The sequence below is a fragment of the Nycticebus coucang genome, chromosome 20 (genome assembly GCF_027406575.1).
Source record: "Nycticebus coucang isolate mNycCou1 chromosome 20, mNycCou1.pri, whole genome shotgun sequence".
NCBI lineage: Eukaryota > Metazoa > Chordata > Mammalia > Primates > Lorisidae > Nycticebus > Nycticebus coucang.
Genome location: NC_069799.1, coordinates 32604121 through 32623385, shown reverse-complemented (window position 1 = coordinate 32623385; position 19265 = coordinate 32604121). Strand labels below are relative to the sequence as shown.

General features: G+C 39.1%; 1 protein-coding gene and 1 pseudogene across 10 annotated transcripts in view; one reads left to right on the top strand and one right to left on the bottom strand.

Annotated features, from left to right (window-relative positions):
• The first annotated feature begins 2854 nt into the window (after positions 1-2854).
• LOC128572664 (serine/threonine-protein phosphatase alpha-2 isoform-like) lies at positions 2855-4734 on the top strand (annotated as a pseudogene). The gene has a single exon (XR_008376220.1). The product of XR_008376220.1 is annotated as a serine/threonine-protein phosphatase alpha-2 isoform-like (transcript).
• A 589-nt stretch (positions 4735-5323) lies between these two features.
• The window catches only part of LOC128572667 (uncharacterized), a 52970-nt gene continuing 39028 nt past the window's right edge, over positions 5324-19265 (bottom strand). For 3 of the 9 annotated variants that reach the window (XR_008376222.1, XR_008376221.1, XR_008376226.1), the window contains 3 exons: positions 16752-16869; positions 9468-11903; positions 5324-7878 (listed from right to left, as the gene is read on the bottom strand). Coding sequence is in view for 1 of the 9 variants with exons in the window: in XM_053572693.1 (XP_053428668.1) it covers positions 7822-7878; positions 9468-9602 (192 nt within the window). In the remaining 8 variants the exon portion in view is untranslated. Of the gene's footprint in view, positions 8211-9467; positions 11904-16751; positions 16870-19265 lie in introns of all 9 variants that reach the window. The other 6 variants (XR_008376227.1, XR_008376228.1, XM_053572693.1 and 3 more) reach the window with 4 other exon arrangements.

The following is a 19265-nucleotide window of genomic DNA, read 5'->3' as shown; positions in this document are numbered from 1 at the left end:
GTCCCAGCTACTTGGGGGACTGAGGCAAGAGAATAACTTGAGCCCAAGAGTTGGAGGTTGCTGTGAGCTATGACATCACAGCATTCTACAGAGGGTGACAAAGTGAGAATCTGTCTCAAAACAGAAAAAGGAAGTAGAAATGTAAAGGTTTCCAACTTCTATACACATGACATTTCAAGAGAAAAGTGATCACAGCCCTGGTCTTGGGATACATTTACCCGAAAACAACAATTTCTTTCTCTTTCCCTGTCTGCCCTTGATTTCCTTCTCAGGTGAGATTACCTGAATATATTCCACCTGCATCTTCAAAATATGACCTTAGAAGCATCAGCACAACACCTTCACCTTCTACCATCACATCCACAGGCAGAGAAACCTTGAAGCACAGAAAAATATCTACCCTTTCCAATTTTTTATCACAAGAGACAGTCAGGAACAAAGAGATTCCATAAAAAGGTCAAAATGTGAGTTTCCTATTTCTTGCCCTCAGGTGCCCTCTCCTGCCAGAAATTTTGGTTACGGCAATGAGAATATGAGTGGTGTTGTCCTGTCCCCATGGACCACAAGCAGGGCAGTCCCTGTGACCTCCCTTGGGAAAAAAGACTCAACTTTCATAAACATGTCTGAAAACTATCATACTTAATGCTCATCTAAACTTAGCATCACATGACAGTAATTAAAACCAGGTGACTGGCACAACTCAGACTAATACAATCTGTGGGAAGGCAGAATCACAGATGATGGCATTGATTCAAACTGGCCATAGAATCCTAATTGGAAGCCTGAGCTTAACCTGGCATCACCTCTCAGGCTTTTTCTTTCTTTTCTTTTCTTGTTTTTTTGAGACAGAATTTCAAGCTGTCACCCTGGGTAGAGTGCCATGGCGTCACTGCTCACAGCAACATCAAACTCTTGGGTTTAAGTGACTCTCTTGCCTCAGCCTCTCAAGTAGCTGGGACTACGAGGCATCTGCCACAATGTCTGGCTTTTTTTTTGTTGTTGTTGCAGCTGTTATTGTTGCCTCAGCTGGCTGGGGCTGGGCTCGAACTTGCCTACCTCAGTGTATGTGGCTCATGCTGTAACCACTGTGCTACGGTCACTGAGCCCACCTCTTAGGCTTTCATATGCACACAAGTCATTTGGTATTCTGGTCCCCTCTAAGTATGTGATCTGCAAGAGCAGCAATTGCTCTATTTTGAAGCCAATAATCACTTTTTCTTTACAATGGCTATATATGACCTTGTTTAAGAATTTTAAGACTGAGTTTTTAGCTATTAACTCTAGAACAAAGATTGAAGAACTCCCCATGAAGGAAAATGCTGAGCAATTAACCTCTGTTTCTGTTGTGGTCTAGCTGATGTCAGCCAGACTAACAGATGGCAAAAAAACCATTCCATGTGTGACCCACACATGGAAAGCCCCTATACATAGTTTTCCAAGCTCCTTTCCACTTTCACCACCTTTTCATCAGCTGAGGAACTTGAAGTGATCTTTGCAACCTTAGTCAGCCATCTCCTCATGTTGCTCTTGAATAAACTTCTTTTCCTTCCACGATCGCTTGTATGTTGAGTTTGGCTTTTCAGAATTAATAAACCTTGGGTTTGCCTAAGATTTTGCAGGTTTGAAGTGGATCTATGAAGTGGTGTCTTTCACAATTTCATGTATTGCTAGTGTTACTTTTCCTAGCCTATTGCAGCATTCAGCTAGAGAAAACACAGCACAGCGTCCCTTCTACTCAACACTTTTATTTGTATTATTTATTTATGTTTGCCCAGTACTTTTTAAATAACACAAATCCTCTTTGTCTGAGGAAGACCACCTGCCACAATCATGAAACACAGCATTGTCTGCTGACCCTTTAAAGTTGCTAGAGGCTAGAGAAGGAAGTAGTGTCTGAGTCACAACAGGATTGAAAATTGGAAACTGCAGATCTGGGTCTTGCACAAGTGTGGATGCAGCTAGTGCCCTGTGTACCTTCATGGGAATAAGGGAGAAAAAAAATTGAAAAGTGGAAATTCTCAGGTGTACTCAATGCATATATGTGATTCCAGGTTGAGTTTCTAGCCTCATAGTCTCTGGATCAGTTGCAGGTCTAATGATATCAGGTATTTTTGTAGAGATCTACAGGTTGTCCCCAAAGTCACCCCTATAGTCACCATAAAAAGTAGAAAACTGTAGCTAAATGTACTTTTCTTAGAAAAAGTACTGTAGAAAGCTCAGTAGAAAACTGTAGCTAAATGTACTTTTATTTTTTTAAGAGACAGAGTCTCACTTTGTCGCCCTCAGTATAGTGCTGTGGCATCACAGCTCACAGCAACCTCCAGCTCTTGGGCTTAGGCAATTCTCTTGCCTCAGCCTCCCGAGTAGCTGGGACTACAGGCACCCGCCACAACACCGGGCTATTTTTGTTGCAGTTGCCACTGATGTTTTAGCTGGCCAGGGCTGTGTTCAACCCCGCCAACCTTGGTATATGGGGCCAGCACCCTACCCACTGAACCACAGGTGCCGCCCAGCTAAATGTACTTTTATAAAATATTCATTATTAAATTTTACAAAGAGATAGCCAAGCCAAAGAGAACACTTTATAAATGTTTTGTGAAATTTTGTAATAACTATTTTGTAAATAAAGGTACACCATACAGCTATAATTTCCCATTTTTCCTGTGTCTGGTGACTGTAGGGGCAACTATTGGAACACTATTGAACTATTGGAACAGTACAGAGGGAACCGTGTACTTACAGCTGCTCAAGAGGAGATTGAAAATAGGCAGATAGACCTTTGCAGCTTCATATATTGAGACAGCTTTGCTGTACAACTGTGTGATGTGAATTATAAGAGGGACTTAGAACCTAACACATGCAATCATTTTAACCTGATTCTTTGTACTCTCAAGGAATCCCCAACAATAAAAAAGGGACTCCCATAACCCTCTTCATAAGTTTAATAATTTGATACAAGTACTCACAGAAGTCAGTAAACCACATACTGACATTCACTAATTTTATTTTATTTTTTCTCAAAATTTTGTAATTAAATCATAAATCACTGTGTACATTAACGCATTTATGGGGTACAATGTGCTGATTTTTAATACAATTTGGAACGCTTACATCAAACCGGTTAACATAGCCCTCACCTGATTTACTTAATTACTGTGTTAAGATATTTATATCCTACTCCGGTCCTTCTTGTGGTTCCAGTTGGGAAAGAAGGAGGAAGGAAGCAGGGAGCGGGGCGGCTGCGGGGGACCCGCCGCGCTGCTGCCACCGCCACCCCCACCGCCTCTGCTGGTGGCGCGCGCACGGGAAAGGAGGCCTGAGTCCCAAGCGGCGCCGCTGAGGGAGGGTGGGCAGTGGGAAGGCAATGGCGGATATAGATAAACTCAACATGGACAGTATCATCCAACGGCTGCTGGAAGTGAGAGGGTCCAAACCTGGTAAGAATGTCCAGCTACAAGAGAAAGAAATCAGAGGACTATGCTTAAAGTCTCGTGAAATCTTTCTCAGTCAGCCTATCCTATTACAACTTGAAGTACCACTCAAAACATATGGCGATATCCATGGACAATGCTATGATTTGCTTCCAGTTTTTGAGTATGGTGGTTTCCCGCCAGAAAGCAACCACCTGTTTCTTGGGGACTATGTGGACAGGGGGAAGCAGTCGTTGGAGACTTTCTGCCTCTTACTGGCCTACAAAATTAAATATCCTGAGAATTTTTTTCTTCTCAGAGGGAACCATGAATGTGCCAGCATCAATACAATTTATGGATTTTATGATGAACGTAAAAGAAGATCCAACATTAAACTATGGAAAACTTTCACAGACTGCTTTAACTGTTTATCAATAGAGCCATGGTGGATGAGAAAATATTCTGCTGTCATGGAGGTTTATCACCAGATCTTTAATCTATGGAGCAGATTCGGCGAATTATGTGACCAACCCATGTACCAGATCAAGGTCTTCTTTGTGATCTTTTGTGGTCTGACCCCGATAAAGATGTTATAGGCTGGGGTGAAAATGACAAAGAAGTGTCTTTCACATTTGGTGCAGAAGTGGTTGCAAAATTTCTCCATTAGCATGATTTGGATCTTCTTTGTAGAGCCCATCAGGTGGTTGAAGATGGATATAAATTTTTTGGAAAGAGACAGTTGGTCCCTCTGTTTTCTGCACCCAATTATTGTGGAAAGTTTGACAATGCAGGTGCCATGATGAGTGTGGACAAAACATTAATGTGTTCTTTTCAGATTTTAAAGCTGGCAGAAAAAGAAGCCAAATGCCACGAGACCTGTAACACCTCCAAGGGGTCTGATCACAAAGCAAGCAAAGAAATAGATGTCAATTTTGACACTGCCTAGTTGGGACTTGTAACATGTAGTATATAACCTTCATTTTAAAGACTGTAATGTGTACTGGTCAGCTTGCTCAGATAAATCTGTTTGTGGGGGGCCCTTCCTTCTATTTTTGATGTAGCAAATTCCATTTGCTGGTTGTAACAGCAAATGAAAGACTCCCCACTCCAAAAAAAAAAAAGAAATGTTTTGGTTTTTAATTCCCTTTTCCTTTTGCAAACAATTTTAATGATGGTGTTAAAGCTGTACACCCCAGGACAGTTTATCCTGTCTAAGGGGTAAGTGTACAATTGATCATTTTTTAATTCAGTACAAACCCATAATAATGTAAATGCTTGTTTTCTTTAGGCTATTAAGAGAGCCCTAGGGTGCTCTGAATCTGTACATGTTCTTGTCACAAAATACATAGTGTTGATACAAACCACTGTGAACATTTTTTATTTTAAAATTTTGTTTCAAAGGGATTGCTTTTTCTTTTCATTGTCTTGCCATGTACAAACTAGTTTTTATGGCTATCAACATTAGGAAAAACTTTCAACTTTGCCAGCATCACTGGTATGATGCATATTTAATTAAAGCACACTTCCCCTACCATATATTTAAAATGACGATTAAAGCCATTCTTTTAAATGTTTGTGACTCTTTCCTAAAGCCAAAGTTTCTGTTGAAATATGTATTGACACACCCCGGAGTACAAGGTGGCATGGTTGTGTACATATGCTGCCTTCTTGAGGATTCAAAAACTGGTTTTTGATTTTGAATAGTAGTTAGTAATACAGTGCTGTTTAAGCTATTAATGATTAAAGTTAATAACATTTTGTACAATTTCCATTATAGTCTATTCATTAAGTAATCTTTTTTCATCAGGCCTGAACTCATCCGTTCAGAAAGCTTCAAATTATAGAACAAAATTGTTCTATACTAGTGACCGATTATGCTTTCTTTGGCCTACTTTCTTTATTCTGTGGTGAAGTTGAGGCTTGTAAGTCAAAACAAAGGAACTAACTTACTATCCACCAATTTATACAGAATTCACAGTATCTATGACTTTTTTAAACTAAGATCTGTTAAAAAGAAATCTGTTTCAACAGATGACCGTGTACAATACCATGTGGTGAAAATGCATTCAGACTTATTAAATGATGAACTTGTTAAATCCTCTCAGTGTCTATTTATCAGCACAATACACATGGGAAAATTGTTGATGGCATATTGAACAGATTTTAATGAATAAATTGCTCTGGAAACCACCAAAAAAAAAAAAAAAGATATTTATACTCTACTCTTAATAGATTTGACATGTACCCTTGCATATGCACCGTAGGTGAGGGCCCACCAATTACCCTCCCTCCACCTGGCCTCCCCCACTTGTCCTCTCCCCTTCCTCTTCCCTCCTTCATCCTGGGCCATTGTTGTGTTTGTCTTTTGTACAAAAGTGCGGATGATTAAATTATTCTTAATTATATGTTTCCTACAGAGAACACGAAAATTCTAACTGGCGAGTATTCTTTTTTTGAATTTATTATTTTTTTTTATTAAATCATAACTTTGTACATAGGGATGCATTTATGGGGTTCATGGTACTGCTTTGATATACAATGTGAAATGCTTACATTGAACTAAGTAACACATCCATCACAATTATACTCATCTCTTAATAGTTTTGAAATATACCATTGCATCATGCACATTAGGTGAGGTCCCCCAAATACCCTCCCTTCTTCCACATCCCCCCTCCCCTCCTCTCCCTCTCCTCTTCTCTTCTACTTTCTGGACTATAGTTATGTTTTGCCATTCATATGAGTGTTCACCAATTTTATATAAAGTAGACTACTCATAAAAAGCTACACGAAAGACATGTATAGGGCAAGGGAATGTGGTGGGAGATGATAGGGTGTACAATTCATCCTGGTAAGTAGCTGTGATTAAAGAAATTCCACATCCTAGCCAGCCCTTGTGACTAAATCCTATAATCCTAGCACTATTGGAGGCTAAGAGGGGTGGATTACTTGAGCTCTGGAGTTTGAGACCTACCTGACCAAGAGGGAGACCCTATTTCTTTCTTTTTTTTTGCAGTTTTTTTTTTTTTTGGGCCGGGGCTGGGTTTGAACCCACCATCTCCGGCATATGGAGCTGACACCCTACCCCTTTGAGCCACAGGCACTGCCCGAGACCCTATTTCTAGATTCTCAATTAAGTGGGAATATAGGTACCCACCACAACGCATGGCTACTTTTAAAAATAGAGACCCTATTTCTATTTTTAAAAGTAGCCATGCGTTGTGGTGGGTACCTATATTCCCACTTAATTGGGAATCTAAGTCAAGAGGATCATTTGTGCCCAAGAGTTTGAAGCTGCTGTGCGCTATGATGTCAAGCACTCTACTCAGGGAAACAGAGTAAGAGTCTGTCTAAAAAAAAAGAAAAAAGGGTTCAGGGCCCGTAGCACAGTGGTTACTGTGCCATCCACATACATACATATACCAAGGCTTGTGGGTTCCAACCTAGCCCAGGCCAGCTAACCAACAGTGATAACTGCAACAGAAAAATAGCTGGGTGTTGGGCGGTGCCTGTGGTTCAAAGGAGTAGGGCACCGGCCCCATATGCCGGAGGTGACAGGTTCAAACCCCACCCCAGACAAAAACTGCAAAAAAAAAAAAAAAAATGGCTGGGCATTGTGGCAGGCCCCTTGTAGTCCCAACTACTTGGGAGGCTGAGGCAAGAGAATCACTTAAGCCCAAGAGTTTGAGATTGCTGTGAGCTGTGATGCCACAGTACTCTACCAAGGGTGACATAATGAGACTGTCTCAAAAAAAAAAAAAAAAAAAGAAAAGAAAAGAAAAAAAAATTCCTCATCCTCTGGGTTCTCAAGAGCAACTCACTGCAAAAATCAAACCTTCCCATTATAAGTTGGATGATAATCCTCATTTTACCTATGACAAGGCCAGGCACAAACTCTGCAAATTCCTATTTTTTGTTCATAAATAATTAACTGAACAGTTCTGTCTTCAGCAGTCCAAACAAAATATTCTTTCATCAAATTTCTCTTAAGTTTCTCTCCTTTACCCAGCACCTGAAATTTGGCCTATTCTGACGTCGATATCTATATTCCTACTATGAACAGGCAGACTTTAAGGTGAAACATTTTCTGATCTAGCAGATTATTTTTCCACCTTCTATTCTGCCCTCACTTCCCATATTTTGCAAAACTTGCTTGCTCTTCTTTATGAAAGGAAGCCATTGAGTGTGAGGCTTGCAGATCTTATACTTGGTGCTTTCCCCAAGCAATACTTCCTTACAATAATTACAAGTTAATTTTGTTGGACAGTAAGATATGATTTCAAATTTCTTCTATTGAATAATGTCTACAAACAGTCCCAACAAACCACCTAAACCTTCAGGAAGGGCATCGCATCACCCGTCACTGCCATCAACCACATCTGCCTTTGGGTCCCCAGCTGTCCAGGGCTCTTCAGCTCCTCTCAGTACAAAGGGCTCCTCCCATGGCTGGTGGGAAGAGGCTGTGACCCTGCAAGGGAGACATTGTAAGTCTTCAGTGACCACCGTTTCCAGAACCAAGATTGACATTGGCTTAGTCCTTTGACTAAGACTTTTGGTTTCCGTCAAGGTTATTCATTTACTCTTGGATGAGAAAATCTTAAATGTTTAAAAAATCCAGCAAAATACTGCAAACTCAGTGTTGATGTTTATATAATAGAAGAAAATTATAATGCACTTACATTACTTATGTCAACATGAAAAGCAAAATTATCTGTTCTGGGTGGCGCCTGTGGTTCAAGGAGTAGGGCGCCGGTCCCATATGCCGGAGGTGGCAGGTTCAAACCTAGCCCCGGCCAAAAACTACAAAAAAAAAAAAAAAAAAAAATTATCTGTTTTGTCAGACAACAATGATGTCACTTAATTATTAATTCCATGAAAAAAATAATCATCTGAGAACATTTCTGGAATTTTGCAAGTCCCCTTCCATAGCATTTAACATTAAGCTTCACTCTCCAGAAGACAGAAAACAGAACAGAGTGTTAACTGTTAGAGATTTTCCACTCTGTGTAAGAGAGGAACTGATGTTTTGTGAATATTTACAATTCACCAATTGATCTACCACACTTTTTTGTGGAAATGTATTCATTTTGGGGACAGCGCCTGTGGCTCAGTGGGTAGGGTGACAGCCCCATATACCGAGGGTGGCGGGTTTGAACCCAGCCCTAGCCAAACTGCAACAAAAAATAGCCGGGCATTGTGGTGGGTGCTTGTACTCCCAGCTACTTGGGAGGCTGAGGCAAGAGAATCACCTAAGCCCAGGAGTTGGAGGTTGCTGTGAGCTGTGATGCCACAGCTCTCTACCGAGGGCAAAAAAGTGGGACTCTGTCTCTTAAAAAAAAAAAAAGAAAAAGAAATGTATTCATTTCTATGCAGCTATAAAGCAATCCATACTTTGTCTCTTTCTTCTTTATGGTATCGTTGCAAAGGTAAGCTCTGAGTTTCAATTTGAAATCACCACCAAACAATAGATTTCAGAACCTTACAAACTTACTAAAAAAAGAAAGCAAAAGTGATTTTCTTTTTATGAATTAATATGTGACTAGATATTTAACTCCCCTTTCTGAACTCTACTCCTGTCTTGCCTCTTCAGGGAAATTTCTTTATTCTTTATGTTCTGCTGACAAATTACATTTTACAGTTAATGAAAAATTGAAGCTGAAATAAAGCAACAAAACTTTTCAAGGCAAACAATTCAGGGAGTGTCCGTGGTGACATTTCTAGGTCTCCAGAATGAATTTTTTTTTTGTCACCTTGTCACCCTTGGTAGAATGACATTGTGTCACAGCTCACAGCAACCTCAAACTCTTGAGCTTAAGCGATTCTCTTGCCTCAGCCTCCCAAGTAGCTGGAACTACAGGCATGGGGTATTTTTGTCGTTGTTGTTGTTGTTGTTGTTTGGCAGGCCCAGATTGGGTTCGAACCTGCCAGCACCAGTGTATGTGGCTGCCGCCCTAGCTGCTAAGCTACAGGTGCCAAGCCTATTGCATGAGTTCTTCAGTTCAAGACAGAAGCTTGAAGGAGAGTGAAGCCGATCTGTACTAAACATAGAAAAATTACCTGTGGATTGTGGTGCACACCGTTACTTTCACATACTTTGGAGGCTGAGGCAGCAGGATTGTTTGAGGCCAGAAGTTTGAGGTTGGTGTGAGCTAGCCTGATTCCATGGCACTTTAGTCTGGGTAAGAGTGAGCTCTGCTTAAAAAAAAAAAAGGGAAAAAGAAGAATACTTTTTAACAGTGGTTCTCAACCTTCTTAATGCCGTCATCCTTTAATATAGTTATAAGGGGTCATGACCAGCAGGTTGAGAACTGTTGCTTTAAGAGATGATGAATTGTGGATCGTGGTGATGTTCTTTTCCAAGATGTCTATCTATCAAATCATTTCTAACTTACCAGGTTATACATTTGGGGGTTTTGTTCAGACAGAGTCTCACTATGTTGCCCTGAATAGAGTGCCATGGCATCATAGGTCACAGAAACCTCAAACTCTTTGGTTTAAGTGATCCTCTTGCCTCAGCCTCTCAAGTACTCAAGACTACAGGTGCCCACCACAACACCCAGCTAGTTTCTCTATTTTTGTTTTTAGTAGAAACTGGATCTCACTCTTACCCAAGCTTATTTTGAATTCCTGAGCTCAAGCAATCCACCCACCTTAGTCTTCCAGAATGCTAGGATTACAGGCATGAGCCACTGCACCCAACTCAAATTACACATTTTTAATATATACGGATATGTGGGTGTATAAAAAAAATTTTTTTTTTGAGAGAGTCTCACTATGTTGCCCTTCGTAGAGTGCCATGGCATCATAGCTCACAGCAACCTCAAACTCTTGGGCTTAAGCAATTCTCTTACCTCAGCCTCCCAAGCAGCTGGGACTACAGGCACCTGCCACAAAGCCCGGCTAATTTTGGCTGCAGTTGTTATTGCTGATTAGCAGGCCCGGGCCGGGTTCAAACCCACCTCCCTCAGTGTATGTGGCCGGTGCCCTATCCACTGAGCTACGGGAACCACCCTACAATGTCAATTATTAATAAAAGATAAAACGAATTATTCCAACAAACAAAATACTCTGTATTGATTATAACATTTAGGAAGAAGTGTCATCAAATAATATACAATTAAGAAGTTCAGCCTCGGGCGGTGCCTGTGGCTTAACCGAGTAGGGCACCAGCCTCATATGCCGGAGGTGGCGGGTTCAAACCCAGCCCTGGCCAAAAACTGAAAAAAAAAAAGAAGTTCAGCCTGGGCCAGGTGCGGTGGCTCATGCTTGTAATCTTAGCACTCTGTGAGGCCGACGCAGTGGATTGCCTGAGCTCCTGAGTCCAAGACCAGTCTTAGCAAAAGCAAGACCCTGTCTCTACTAAAAGCAGAAAAACTGAAGCAAGAGGATCATTTGAGTACAAGAGTTGGAGGTTGCTGTGAGCTATGACACCATAGCACTCTACACAGGGCAATAGCTTGAGACTCAAAAATAAATAAATAAAGAAAATAAATGTAACATACTGAATTTTTGTGAATCTAAAAACTAGGTAAGAATCTGCAGCACACCAGGTGAGCACAAGGTGAAGAGGTACATGGTGGCCAGGCGTGGTGACTCATGTTTGTAATCCTGGCACTCTGGGAGACTGAGGAGGTGGATCAGTTGAGCACAGACATTCAGGCCCAGCCTGAGCAAGAGGGAGACCCTGTCTCTATTAAAAGAAGAATAATTAGTCTCGGTGCCCATAGCTCTGTGGTTAGGGCACCAGCCACATACACTGAGGCTGGCAGGTTCAAACCTGGCCTGGGCCTGCTAAAAAACAATGACAACTACAACAAAAACAAAAAATAGCCAGGCATTGTGGTGGGCGCATGTAGTCCCAGCTACTCAGGAGGCTGAGGCAAGAGAATCACCTAAGCCAAAGAGCTGGAGGTTGCTGTGAGCTGTGGCACCATGGCACTCTACCAAGGGCAACAAAATGAGACTCCGTCTCTAAAAAAAAAAACCTGAAAAACAAAAAAAAATAATTACTTAGGCCTGGTGGCATACACCCGTAGTCACAAAACTCAGGATGCTGAGGCAAAAGGATATCCTAAGCCCAGGAGACTGAGGTTGCTGTGAGCTATGATAGTACAGCATTCTGCCCAGTGTGACACGGACTGTCTCAATAAATATATATGTAAAGAAAAATAAATATAAAAATAATAATAATGGGGCAGTGCTCATAGCTCACTGGTTAGGGTGCTGGCCACATGCACTCTACTGAGGGTGACATAGTGAGATTCTGGCTCAAAACAATAATAATAATAATAATAAGCCACATAGAACAGGAGGAAAAATTTGTAATATTTACCCACCATATACTTTACTCCATTTTAAGACAGCATGGTGCATATCTAAGTAAACATAAATTTCAGCTTTGTTCCCTCCAAAAAAATAGTGACACCAGTGTTAATTCTTCTTATTTTCAGGACCTTTCCAAAGAAAGGATGTTGTCTCCCATGAATGAGGGTGCTGAAAGAAATGGTGCTGTAGTTTATAAGACAGATCACAAGTGAAACAAAAGATAAAATATTGTTATAGCAGCAGAGAGACTCCACCCAATACAATAGACAGATTCAGGTCTAGCAAGTGATGACAAGCTCTTAGGAGAAAGTGCAGAGAAAGCACAATTCCACTGACAAAACACTTCCCTAATGTGTATGCAGTACCTCCAGTTTTTAATACAATTTTGTCAGAGTCGTATAGGATAAGGCCATATCATAAAGTTGGTGAAAGGTGGCTGTACTAATCTTCAAAAATCAAAGATAGGTTACAACATGTGCAAAATATCAGGGCAACATAACCCAAAGAAACTAAATAATCTGAAATAAACCATAAAAAATAGAGATGTCTAAAGTACCTAAGAAATTTATCCTTTTTTTCTTTTTTTTTTTTTTTGAGACAGTCTCAATGCAAGTTGAGGGTGGAGGGAAATATGTGTAAGAATAAAAAAAAATTTTCTAAATTGGCAACATAAGTCTTCTCTTTTAAAAAATTATGGAAAAATTTATATTCTCAACTTCTCATTCAAAAGTCTGACATTGAATAAAGATAGGGATTTAAAAGCTAAAAAAATCAAGATCCAATTACATACCATCTAAATGAAACTCATATGTAATGATATAATGTAATGATGTAATGACAAAAAATGGAATAAAAAATAGCATGACAGGAAAAGATGTCTGATGCAAATACTAATCAAATGAGCACAGGGAATATTAAAGTAAGGTGATATTATAAGTAGGTAGGGTGGCGAATATTAAACTAAAGGCGATATTATAATATGTATGCAGGGTGGCGCCTGTGGCTCAAAGGAGTAGGCACCGGCCCCATATACCGGAGGTGGTGGGTTCAAACCTGGCCCCGGCCAAAAACTGCAAAAAAACAGTAGATATGCATATATATCTACATGGTTATATGTTGAGACAGTCTCACCCTGTTGCCCAGGCTACAGTGCCATGGCATCAGCCTAGCTCATAGCAGCCTGAAACTCCTGGGCAAAAGCAATTCTCCTGAATCAGCCTGCTGAGAAACTGAAACTAATGGTGCCTACAATGACACCCAGGATTTTCTTTTTCCATTTTCGATAGAGTTGGGGTGTTGTTCTTGCTCAGCCTGGTCCCTAAGTCCTGAGTGCAAGAGATCCTCTCATCTCAGCCTGCCAGACTGCTAGCATTAAGCCACCGTGTCCAGCCAAGGCCCAATATATTTTCAGGCAAAACCTCTCTTATTTCATAATATATACTTTAAGTCAAAATTGCCACAAAAGGTAAAGGATATTAATAATAATACAAGTTTATTAAAGAGTGCCTATAATTATTTTTTCTTTTGCGCACATTTAAAATACATAATGAAACAAAATTAGTACAGATCTAAAACTCTTGTGTATATGATCAAATAAAGAGCTATTTGCACACATATATCTATTGACATGATTCACATAGGTCTGTAGGTGAAAGGATTTCAAATCTACCTTAAAAATGAATGGAAAGGCAGTGCCCATAGCTCAGTGGATAGGGCGCCGGTCACATACACCAAGGCTGGCAGGTTTGAACCCCACCCAGGCCAGCTAAAACAACAATGACAACTGCAACAACAACAACAACAAAATAGCGGGGCATGTGGCCTGTAAGTCCCAGCTACTTGGGAGGCTGACGCAGGAGAATCGCTTGAGCCCAGGAGTTGGAGGTTGCTGTGAGCTGTGACGCCACAGCCTCTACCCAGGGCAATGTCTTGAGACTCTGTCTCACACACACACCAAAAGTAGAAATATATTTTAGGATATTAAATAGCAGATTACTCAACTGTTACAAATCAGGAAATTTTCCAATATCTCTAATTAACATAAATCTTAACATTACATAAGTGAACAAACGCAGTCTCTCCAAAAGACTGATTCATTTGAATCCAATTATATGAAATATCTAAAATATCTACATTTGTAGAAACAAAAGAAAAATAGAGTAGTGTTTATAAAAGAAATTGTAGAGTTGTTTCATGTGTATTGAAATTCAGTTTTGCAAGATAAAAATGTTCTGGAGATATATATTGCATAACAATGTCAATATACTTAACACAACTAAACTATATAATTAAAATACCAAAAATTATCACTTTCATGTGTTTTTTACAAAAATAATAATTAAGAAAATAGAGTTCATTAGAGTTACATGGCTTTTTAAACATCTACATCACACAAATGTTTCACACAAACATAATATTAATAAATAAGACAGTTTTCATAAAAATTCACCTATAGGACAAAAAATAACCATTGCCTAGCACTGAAGGAAAATGTACTCTTCATAAACCAAACATAATTAATATATAGGTAAGCAAAAAAATAAAAAACTAAATTACCAATAAATATATATTTTTTCTCAATGTCTTCAAGTATACTGAGTTGAATATTGTCATACAAAATTACAATACACAAAATGTCCCAAAGATATGCATAGAATGAAAACTCATATTTTATATTTTTAATATTTTTATATCAACGCAGAGAAATATTTTGTAAATTATGTAATAATGTTTTGTGTAGCCTGGTACATTTAGGTACAATTTTCCATTTTCACTATGTATGTATGTATGTCATATTTTGAAACACCCTGCATATATAAAAACTAAAAACAAAATTGACCTATTTTTAAAAAGTATCTAAAATTACAATATAAAATTAAAAGAAAATTTAACCCACAAGATTCTGAAAAAAGATAGTACAATACTAAAGTAATCTAGATAACATTTTTTTTCTTTATTTTTTATTTGAGACTGAGTCTCATTCTGTTACCCCAGGATAGACTGCTGTGGTATCATAGCTCACAGCAATAAACTTCTGAGCTCAGCAGATCCTTTTGCCTGAACATCCCAAGTAGCTAGAACTATAAGCATGCACTTTAACACCCAGCTACACCGGCTAATTTTTCTATTTTCTTAGCAGAGACAATGTCTCACTCTTGGTTAGGCTGTTCTGGAATTCCTGAGCCCAGTGCAATCCACACAACTCCACTTTCAAAGTGCTAGGACTACAGTCATGAGCCACTACACCCAGCCCATAACTGTCATTTTCAAGGATAACTGTACATCCATAAGAAGCACAAATTTTAAATCTTTCGTATACAGTTAGGGCAATAACATTTTACAAAAACACATGAAAATCTTTGATAAGAAAATACTAAGAGGCTGGGCACCTATAACTCAGTGGTTTAGGACACCAGCCACATGCACTGGAGCTAGTGGGTTTGAACTTGGCCTGGGCCTGCTAAAAAACAAACAAATAAACAAACAATCCCCCCCCCCCAAAAAAAAAAAAAACAAAAAAAGAAAATATTAAGGATTGGGGCTTAATACTAGAAAAACATTTGTTTTAATGTTATTGATATACTGGTGCTCTCCTTACACAAAAGAGAAAGGCCGTAAATCACCTTTCAGAAGCAAGAAAAGCCTTGCATTTCTAAATACAGCAAGACATGGATATTGTAATAGATGGTGTGAAATTGATATCTAAAATGAAAAATTGGAAATAAATTATATTCTCCTTCAGTTAAAGGTTAATAATAGTGAATGGAATGCTACTATTTGCATGCAATAAGCTAAAACATACATAACCAATTATTTAATAAATGTAGGGGTACATATTAATGATCTAATTCAAGCATGTTACTTTAGAACTTCTGAAATGCCTCTATTAATACATGGACGATATAATATAATTTGTCATGTTAATAACAAAATGGAAAATGTAAAGAGTTATGGGTTTTGCATTCAATGGAAGTTTGCTTGTTATGAGAGTGAATTATATTGTTATATCTTTAAGATGTTTTCACAAACCTCATTTCTAAAACTAGCCGGGTATTGTGGTGGGTGCCTGTAGTCCCAGCTACTTGGGAGGCTGAGGCAAGAGAATCACTTAAGCCCAAGAGTTTGAGGTTGCTGTGAACTGTGATGCCACAGCACTCTACTGAGGGTGACAAAGTGAGACTCTGTCTCAAAAAGAAAAAAAAGGTTTGGCGCCTGTAGCTCAAGCCACTAAGGTGCCAGCCACATACACCACAGCTGGCAGGTTCGAATCCAGCTTGGGCCTACCAAACTACAGTGATAACTACAACCAAAAAACAGCCAGGCATTGTGGAGGGTGCCTATAGTCCCAGCTACTTGGGAGGCTGAGGCAAGAGAATCGCTTAAGTCCAACAGAGTTTGAGGTTGCTGTGAGCTGTGATGCCACAGCACTCTACTGAGAGTGACGTAATGAGACTTTGTCTCAAAAAAAAAAAACCCAGAAGAAATAAAGTAATAGCAACTTAATTACATTAAATATAAATGAGTTAAACTCATCCATCTAAAAAGATGAAATGGCTAAGTAGATTTCAAATGAATTAGTTTGTACAATATTAGGTCTACAAAACACTCCTTACAGCTTTAAGGACTTAAATAGGCTAAAAGAAAAAAGAAAAAAAAATCTACATGCCATGTAAAAAGTAACTAACAATGGGTACAATAGCTGTAATTATATTATACAAAACACCTTGTAGGTCAAAATAACCAGGAGAAAAAGATTGAATTTATATAATAATAAATAAAGCTTTGCATTTTTCAATACAGCATATCTACCCAGGGTCTACAATATCTGTATATACTCACAAACACAGATATGTTGCATGTGCTGAAAATTGAATGTTTCCTAATCCTTTCTTTTTTTATGATCACTAGTTTGTACATGCTTGCACAGAGTATAAATGGACAATGAACTTGTGGAGAACAATTAAGAAATATATATGAAGACTTGAAAGTTGCTTGTTATTATATATAGAATTCTACCTTTTAAACAGTGTGTGATAAGAACACTTGAACCAGGATGGCCCCTGTGGCTCAAAGGAGTAGGGCACTGGCTCCATATGCTAGAGGTGGCGGATTCAAGCCCAGCTCCTGCCAAAAACTGCAAAAAAAAAAAAAAAAAAAAAAAACACTTGAACCAAAATACCCACACTGGCATACTTTTGGTGGAAAAGTAAATAATAGTGAAGAAGAAGAAGAAGGAGGAGAAGGAGGAAGAGGAGAAGAAGGGAGAAGGGAAAAGGGAAGGAAGAGAGGAGGAAGAGGAAAAGGAAAACAATGAAGAATCAGAAGAACAAAATACATGCCTGTATATGTGAGAAATCTTTTTGGTTATCTTGTGTTTTTAAGATAATCCCCCCCTCCAGGAAGGTCTCAGAAATAAAACAAATCAGGGAGCCCATAAATATCAAATGAGTAGAGAATCAGGGTAAGAGACACCCACAGAGTCTATTGACCTTCTGTTTCCTGTTGCCACAGTTGAGCTCTCTTGGGAATCTTCTGGACTAGGATGTTTTTCCTCTGCTATTCCTGACTAAAGAACAATCTATGTTAAATATCTATACTTGTCTCAACCCGCTGTTTCACTTGTGGGGTGAGAAAAAAGGAGATAGTCAAGGATTATATTTCGTAATGAAGAAGGCATTGAAGATCTTTCAAACTTTTCCAAGGCTTCTCATACCCTCATGTGATATCCACCTTCTAACTGTATGTAGCTCTTTACGGTTTCTGTTGTACAATCAAGATATACATTCACTTAGGCTTCAATGTTACTCTGCTATATACAGTTTCAAGATACCCCGACACACCTGCTAAAAATTATCCTCCAGGTGTAGCATGAACCCCTGAGTGAGGAACTCTGATGTCTACTGTGCTCTCTGTGTACTTCAGTATAGTTCCTCCACCTATGCTTGGAGAAGATTGTAGACACAGAGTAAACGGGAGATGATGTTGAAATTTTAATGTCCAATCAGGGCTTTAACCCTTGAGATCTGTCACCCTTTACCTTTGTTCCTTCTTTCAGTTTTGCTATAAGGCCCTGGAGTCAGAAGCTGCCAGGACTTCTTTTGTTGCACATTTTGTTTCTTCCCATTATATGAACCCACATGTTGTGGGACAGGGTCCTCCAAACACTTGAGTGATCCTAATCTTCACCTTACCTTTCTTCCACATTTCTTATAAGTTGAAAGTAGGGAGGTCAGTGAATCTGCATCAATCCCTGGCAGCTTCCACAGGTTCATGGTAGGACAGTTTGTATTTTAAATTTGGTTTTATTTTTGTTATTATTATTGTTGTCATTGTTTGGCAAGACACAGGTAAGTAGGTCATTAGGGGACTGGAAACTCATGGTGAATACTTTTATCCACAATTCGTTTAAAATAAAAATACAAGAAAAAATTATCAAGAGGTGTGTAAATGATGATAATGATCCAGCTGAATTTATCTGCTGACATTGTGGATGCTGAATAAATTCTACAAAACATAATAGAACTCCTAGGATGACAGAAGTGAGGTATAGACAGTTCCCTCTGGGGAACTAGACTTTTTGCTACCTCTAGAATCAACAGTCACTCTGGATAGCATTGGTTCTAATCAAGTCAAAGCAATGTCAGTTCATATAATCATCTTTGTTAGTTTTGATGGGTAAGGACATTTTATTTTATTTTTACTTATTCACGCTATCTGTATTTTACTACATATGTGCATATCCAATTTAATTTAATATTGATCATTTCCAAGCATTTGAAAATTATAGCATCTATGGAGACTTACTTTTTTTTTTGAGACAGAGGGTAGAGTGCCGTGATGTCATCACAGCTCACAGCAAAGTCCAACTCTTAGACTCAAGTGATTCTCTTCCCTAAGTTTTTATATTTTTAATAGAGACAGGGTCTTGCTTTCGCTCAGGCTGCTCTCTAACTCACGAAATCAATCAATCCACCCACTTCGGCCTCCCAGAATACTACAATTACAGGCATGAACCACCATACCTGGCCTACGTAGACAACTTTTAACATTAAATAGTTTCTTCACATGCAATGTATATATATGTGTAGACTGCTTAATTCTGCATCTTGAAATCTGGCCTATGTGTTAAATACTTCTATGGAAGAACTGAGCCAGGAGTCAAATGAAAATGAGTCCATTGCATTTTTTTCCCTGTGTCTCGTGGCTTTCATGCCCTGCTTTATAACACCATAACAAGACCTCACACAAAATCTCCCCTTTATGTTTTTAAGTCCCCAGTGCAATCACATCCAGAAGTATTTTCTAATTGAGGTTATGAGTATTAGAAAGGCAAAATGTCTCCACCATACTTGCTTATACAAGACCAATCCAGCACAGCCACACACACTCTGAATCTGGACATGTAAGAGAGACAACTTTTTACTTGAGCTTCAACTTGAAATTGGGAGGTGAAACCCCAGGTATCTTCTGCCCTGTATGCAACGCCCCACTGACCTGACCCTTTTTCAACAGACCTGCTTTACAAAAAAA